General features: G+C 36.0%; 1 protein-coding gene across 1 annotated transcript; it reads left to right on the top strand.

Annotated features, from left to right (window-relative positions):
- Positions 1–681: 681 nt before the first annotated feature.
- On the top strand, positions 682–3739 carry LOC128528150 (extracellular calcium-sensing receptor-like). Its single transcript, XM_053500903.1, has 6 exons — positions 682–800; positions 920–1211; positions 1396–2211; positions 2286–2513; positions 2601–2724; positions 2832–3739. The coding sequence occupies exons 2-6, from the start codon at positions 954–956 to the stop codon at positions 3737–3739; spliced, it is 2334 nt and encodes a 777-aa protein (XP_053356878.1). The 5' UTR covers positions 682–800; positions 920–953.
- Positions 3740–7611: the final 3872 nt, after the last annotated feature.

The following is a 7611-nucleotide window of genomic DNA, read 5'->3' as shown; positions in this document are numbered from 1 at the left end:
TGGACATTTATCCACTCACTTACACTCAAACACACACACACACACACACACACACTCACACACACACACACACACACACACACACACACACACAGATGATTGTAATTATTTTGTTAATATTAGTTGCTTCTTTGTTTGGTTGTGGTGCATCTTTTTTGTTTAATTTATTTCTTTTTTTGTATAATACACGTTTGATTAATTTAATTGTTTATATGTTTGTCCTTTTTGGTCACCCGGTTTTTAACACAACATCGACACAAAGATAAAAGATTTTTGTAGCCTGAGTTAAACCAAATTTAGCTGATCATTACAACTTCACTGGTTTTAATGGTATGATTGTTTACTATATATTAACTTCTTTATTTTTATTCATTGGCTGCAGGTTTTTTAGAATTCATCTTTTACTTCATTAATTTAACAGCAATCTTAATATGGACACTACAGGAATATGACAGTGATGTTTTAGCAGGTATTGAACACAATGAAAATTAGTGAGGTAGTCTACCTCACTATAAAACACTCCTTAAAACACAATTATCATGGGAGCTTAAATTGATTATAAAAAACCTTGTAGGTGTAAGTGGTTTTGAAAAGATGAGAATGAGTTTGTTGCATACATGGCTTCTATTCACGCAGGTGAGAGCAGCTGATCCTCCCTGCAGCATACAAGGGTTGTACAATCCTCCTCAACTCAGCAAAAGTGGGGATGTACTTATTGGAGGAATCTTTTCTATTCACAGAAAATGGGACCAGCAGGCGCAAACATTTATTTCAAGACCCACACAAGGAGAATGCATAAGGTGAGTGGCATTAGAAAGTTCTATGTAAGTCAAATTATATGAAAATTTATTCCTAGATAAATTGCATCATAATTTTGGCTAAACTAATTCTGATTTATGTTATGAATTTTATTTTTAAGTTTCAACCTCCGAGAATTTCAAAATGCACAAACAATGGTATTTGCAATTGAGGAAATTAACAACAGGACTGATATACTTCCAGGCATTAATTTGGGTTATAAAATATATGATACATGTGGATCAGTTGAAAAGACTACAAGAGCCTCCTTGTCCTTAGTCAATGGCCATGGAGAAAATATAACTTTAGCATCCTGCTTAAAACCTGAAACTGTACAAGCAATTATAGGACAAACATCATCTACCCCTACTATTGCTATATCTACAACAGTGGGACCATTGCACATACCTGTGGTAAATGTTATGTTAATGGTAGTATGTTAGTAATGTTAGTAATGTTAGTAATGGTTATTGAACTGACATTAATACATTTGCACAAAATGTTATGTATGTAATTTAACATGATTCATAGTAAATGAAATGGCAACATGCATTAGGTAATTATTTATAATTTTATATTTATATACATTTATTACAGGTCAGTCACTTTTCAACATGCGCATGCCTGAGTGACAAAAAAAAACATCCATCTTTCTTCAGAACTATTCCTAGTGATTATTTTCAGAGCCGAGCTTTAGCAAAGCTGGTCAAATATTTTGGATGGACCTGGGTTGGGGCCCTATGCAGTGATGATGACTATGGGAACAATGGCCTTAGTGAATTTATTAGTGCAGCCAAAGAAGAAGGAATCTGCATTGAGTATTCTATGGCATTTTTTAAGACAGACCCCAGAGAAAAAATTCTGAAAATAATTGAGCATATCAAGGCTTCAACCTCCAAAGTGATTATAGGATTTGTTACAGATACTGACATTGGGTTTCTTCTAAAGGAAATGGCCTTACAGAACATGACTGGCTTTCAGTGGATTGGAAATGAGTCCTGGATTTCTGATTTGAATACTGCCAATGCTGAATGGCAACATATTTTAAAAGGATCTTTGGGTTTTGCTATCCCAACAGCTAAAATTTATGGTCTAGAAGAATTTCTTTCTAAGTTAAATCCAGCTTTTGATATAGCTATTTACAAAGAGTTGTGGGAGACAATATTTCAATGTAAATTTTCAATTCAAAATACTGTTGAGATGAAAGAGTCGTGCAAGGGGAACGAAAGTCTGAGTCAAGTTCAAAACATTTATACAGATGTTTCAGATCTACGGATTGCAAATAATGTTTATAAAGCTGTGTATGCTGTCGCTTATGCCCTGCACAACAGTTATGGATGTTCCCAGAAGGACAGTGGACAACCAGCTGCTAATGTGTGTACAAACCTTGCAGATAACCAGAAACCATGGCAGGTAACTATAACAAAATAGCCTGACGAAAACTACGTTTATATTTATAACTGAAGAGTTTGCCATGCTTTATTCAGGTAGTCAATAATTTGAAAAAACTCAGTTTCACCACTACAACAGACGAGAAAGTATTTTTTGATGAGAATGGAGACCCAGCAGCTAGGTATGATGTGTTAAATTGGCAACAAGATAATGATGGTAAAATAGTATTTGTCAAAGTGGGCTTCTATGATGCTTCTCTGCAAGGACACATTCAGCTGTCATTCAACAACATCAGTATAGTCTGGGCCCACAATGAACCACAGGTAAACAAGTATGTTAACAGTTTATTTAGACAATGAAGATTGTAAGATTTTATTAATTAAAATATAAACAACATAAATGATTTTCAGGTGCCGGTCTCAGTTTGTAGTCCAAGTTGTCCCCCGGGCTATAGGAAGGCTGTTCAAAAAGGAAAACCAATCTGCTGTTTTGACTGTGTACCATGTGCAGAGGGAGAAATCAGTGATATAACAGGTATAAGTAATAAAAAAAAAATAAGACACAGTTTGAATTTTTATTACATTAACAAACACACACAAGCTGTAATTACCTAAAGTGATGTTCAATTATTTTTTTTTTAGACTCTATAACTTGTATTACGTGCCCTCCGGAGCTGTGGTCTAATGGAAAGAAAGATTCCTGTGTCTTAAAGCTGGTCGAATTCCTTTCGTTTGAGGAAGTAATGGGGATAATTTTTGTCTCATTTTCTTTGTTAGGATTATCCTTCACAATTTGTATTGCTGTAATTTTCTTTAAACACAAGGAGACACCAATTGTTAGAGCAAATAATTCTGAGCTGAGCTTTTTGCTACTCTTTTCTCTGTCCATGTGCTTCCTCTGTTCACTTACATTTATTGGTCAGCCATCTGAGTGGTCCTGTATGCTACGTCACACAGCATTTGGGATCACCTTTGTCCTCTGTATCTCCTGTGTTTTGGGGAAAACTGTAGTGGTGTTAATGGCATTTAAGGCTACACTTCCAGGCAGAAACGTCATGAAATGGTTTGGGCCTTTACAGCAAAGACTCAGTGTACTTGCTTTTACTCTTGTACAGGTCATTATTTGTGTCCTGTGGTTAATAATATCTCCTCCTTTTCCATATAATAACATGAGGTACTACAAAGAAAAGATCATATTAGAATGTAATGTAGGCTCTGCTGTAGGATTCTGGGCTGTACTGGGTTATATAGGACTCTTGGCTGTTCTGTGTTTTATTTTGGCTTTTCTGGCCCGGAAACTGCCTGACAATTTCAATGAAGCCAAATTCATCACATTCAGCATGCTCATATTCTGTGCAGTTTGGATCACCTTTATTCCCGCATATGTCAGCTCTCCTGGAAAATTCACTGTAGCAGTAGAGATATTTGCCATTTTAGCATCAAGCTTTGGTTTACTTTTTTGCATATTTGTTCCAAAGTGCTACATGATTTTACTGAAACCAGACAAGAATACTAAAAAACAAATAATGGCTAAAGCACCTGGGAAATGAATTCGCCTATCTGGATAAGAATTTAAGAAATTACATAAACTTTCAAATGACCTACCATAAGAATGTATAATTTCAATTACTATTATTAATAAAATGCTACAATTTGCTTTACTTTGCAGTACCATTTACACCTTATAAGTGTTTAGTGCAATAAGCATCGCATCATAACTGATTCTTGTTTTCAAATAGATTTTGTATTTGTTCTTCCCCCAAATCTTCATTTTAATTTCATTTGCATTTATCCCTAGCTTAAGCCATAAAGGGCCCCATTTTAGGCCATGTTATTTCTTAATTAGTAGGAGATATCTCAAATTACACACTTCTTTCTTAACATTTTAAGTCCTCCATCAAAGTTCCGTTATCAAAAAAAATCCTTGTACCCATGAAAGATAAGAGACTGTTTTTCTACCCTGGTCTTTTTACATATTTTCTAGAAAGCTAGCAAAATACAATATTAGATCTTTGACAAATTCTGCAACATGACAATTTTTAAAAAATATTGCTATACCCCTAAATCACACTTTATACCATTTTATTCTAGCTACAGTGGTTACCTAATCAGAGCGTTGGTTTTACCGTCGCGGTGCTCGGCGGCAGCATTTGGGTTTGTGCATTTTCTGGCTTTTACCACTGAGTGGAGCTATATAACTACAGACTGACGCCTCATGCCTTAGTTCATTCTCTGCAGGATTAATGAGACACGCTCCTTTCAAGCATTTGACTGCATATCGTACTGTGTATGACTGTGTATGTGACAAATAAAATTTTTATTTGGTCCTTTAGCACGTAGTAGCGGATAAAATCAAGTGAAACACTGTAGTTGAACGAATTCATAATCACAGTACTAAAATTACAGTACAAATTTAGAATTCAGATCAAATCAAATCTTATTAGGATCAAATTTAAGCAAAATAAATGTTAACACAGTGAGCCTTTAGATTTTATCACGTGTAATTAGAAAAGAAGCGTGTAGGGTTTTGTGTCATCTTATTTCTTGTGTTCTTTAAATTTATAGTAGATTTATTAACTGAAATAAATGACCATAAAATTAAAACATTGTCAGGACGTTCTACTGCAGATGTCAGTCCTTCAGCTCCGCTTGTGTATTTGTGTTATTATAAAAATGAAATACAGTAGGCTGTTATGATCTGACCCATGTTGCACGGACAGCACTATAAAGCAAGGACGTGAGGTGAGGTCTTACGGGAAAAGGGGTAATTTATTTAGGTAAAATGGGGAAGGAAAGGGTTGAAGGCAGAAGAATGGAAAGAAAGGGAAGGGGATAAAGGTTGTGCATGTGCAGTTCCGGGGGCTGTGCCACACTGGCATGCGGGCACACAGCTGACGATAAGTGGCGTAAACACAAACGTCCTTGCAGCCTTTTTCTCTTCAGCGATGGCAAAAAAGGCGGGCTTGCGATGTGGAGCAAGCCCGAGATCATATTAACGTTAATTATCGCCAGCCGGAACGAATAGGCGGCTTCGTCCCTTTGTCGCCTATTTAGGGAGCCTACAGAGTGAGCGAGTAGCGATAGTAGATTTGGGAGCGCACACCGTAGCAGATCATCATAATTTTCTTTAATAGTAAATAATAACCCCTGTTGCGCTGTACCACCGCTGGCAAACCCTTATAAAATACAAGGTAAACATTAAACAAATTTACAAAACTATGCGTGCGGTTAAGCGCAGATTTTACATATTAAAGTAAAGAGGAGGATCACGATGCTTAACATCCCGGAGCCCAAACCCCATTTAAATTAAATTAACAAATATTGTAAGTAAATATCAATAGCCCCATTTAAAAAAAACTTTTTCATTTAGATTATAAAAAATAATCCTGTATCTGTTTTAGTTGTTCCAGCTGCCACTGTTCAATCATTCAGTAACAGTAAATTTCCACGTAAAACAGGTACATCTGTATGAATAAATTGATATGATGAGCTATTGATCAGTGACTTATGTAAACGACTCAGTTCAGATGTAAGTAAATGGAAAGAAAGTAAATGGCTGCGCTGTTTGGCGGAGGGACGTGCTAATGATTTGGTCTGATGTGTGTGTGTGTGTCTGAGGTGTCGCGGTCTTACATACTCATGAAAAGTCGTGGACTAACAGTGAAACAGAGGCTCTGCTGAAAAATGTTAGGCACATCATGTCACTTAACCCCAAATAAAAGGTATTTCTAAGTGTTATGATATAGTTGTAAAATAACAGATGTACAAATGGTGCACACTGAATACTAAACCTAAACCAGGCACGAGGATTAATAAACAAAGATAGCTCCATACCCGTTTTTTTTTATTATTTTTTTTATAAAAATACCAACGAATATTGTGTATGGACTGATTAAAACAATGCAATTTATACTATCATAAGGAAAATCTTAATTTCTTCCATTCCAATAATTAAAAAAGGTAACAATGTCAGCTTTAGAATCTAGAATCCAGAAGATTAAAATTAGACAAATTTAAATCACTGAAAGTCTCCGGAAGAGCCTCAGATTCAAGAGGTTTTTAAAGTAGGGAGAGGTGCATTTTAGTTTCTCTGAATGTATAGGTGAGAACAGCTGATTCACACTTGGGAGGGTGAATAATTTGCATTTGAATGTTGTCTTGCATTGTAAAGCACACACAGTGACGCTAAAAGAACAACCTAGGATTAAAAGGAATAAGAGGCAATGATTATACTGCATGAATATTATTTAGCACAACAAAATCCTCAGCACTTAGGAAAACTTTGTGTACGGTTGAGCGCTAATTAGGCTAAAGGAAATTAAAGAGGAAGATTTTTATTTAGACTAATGGTCCCGGGCTTGCACCCCGCGCTATAAAATACTCGGGCGGCCCGCTCCTTTGCATATCAGAAGGGGAGGGTGCCAAACTAGTAAGCGAGGAGCAATATTGATTTGGGCGCACATCCAAATCAATGACAGGCTGAAAAATCAGTGACAGGCTGAAAAAACTATTGTACTCAAAATGTAACAGATGAGGACTCAGATTAATGTGCAAAAACTATATAATACAACTATATAAGACTACATAGCCTTTATAAGACTCAACTTTTATTTATGCGCACTCACAATAACGAAAAAACTTTATGATTTTGTAAATGTTTGAAAGCAAATAAGGTGCGCTGTTCTGTTTTGTTTTTGGTGAACTTGAGCGCGTCAGAAAATGAACGCAAACGTTTTTTTAAATGTTCAGAGTCAGTCTGCTTGCTGTTTTCCTGAGATATTCATAATCATTAGTGTACTTCTGCCGGTGCGCTCTGGAAAACTTCATGCATGCGGTTTAACGCTGATTTAAACTACGTAGTACAGTAAACTCATGAAATAAGTTGGCCCAGTGTTATGCGCAGGGAGATTTCCTGAAGCTCAGAAATCGCTGGGGCATTTTTTAAATAGACGCTATCTTTAAGAACTGATAGGGGTTTTGAGCTGTATACACAAGCATTCCTGCCTAAACAACTCTTAAAACTACACCTGTAACACAATAACAGTATTATTTTGAACATTTTGCAGGCTGCCATTTGGAGAAACGAAAGAATAATTAATAAACCAGTTGTTGGGTCAAAATAACCCAACCAGGTTTTTTTTACTCATTATTGTACCGTAAATAACAAAAGCTCTGGTTCAGATTTTTCATGTTTGTTGTGTAAAGTACTTATGTGGAAATTACCATCACCATTGTATTTACTGTGACGAGTGAAAATGTCACTTTGCGCCATCTGGCGGCCATTTTATGAATGACTTTGAAATGCAACTGATTTATTTTGGCCGCTGTCGTCTTTGCACGACGGTAAAAACCATTCCGATTGAGTAACCACTGTATGACCTGTAAAAGAACAAAGCAAAACCAATTAAAATATTGCTTCACA

The sequence above is a fragment of the Clarias gariepinus genome, chromosome 7 (assembly GCF_024256425.1).
Source record: "Clarias gariepinus isolate MV-2021 ecotype Netherlands chromosome 7, CGAR_prim_01v2, whole genome shotgun sequence".
NCBI lineage: Eukaryota > Metazoa > Chordata > Actinopteri > Siluriformes > Clariidae > Clarias > Clarias gariepinus.
Note: the sequence above shows the minus strand (reverse complement) of the source record. Positions and strands in the feature narration are given on the sequence as shown.

What these genes read in the sequence shown, in the direction of transcription:
- LOC128528150 (XM_053500903.1), top strand. Translation starts at nt 954, where the DNA reads ATGGTATTTGCAATTGAGGAAATTAACAACAGGACTGATATACTTCCA. An exon ending in GGGCCCACAATGAACCACAG is followed by an intron (nt 2,514 to 2,600) that starts GTAAACAAGTAT and finishes AATGATTTTCAG; the next exon opens with GTGCCGGTCTCAGTTTGTAG. An exon ending in AGAAATCAGTGATATAACAG is followed by an intron (nt 2,725 to 2,831) that starts GTATAAGTAATA and finishes TTTTTTTTTTAG; the next exon opens with ACTCTATAACTTGTATTACG.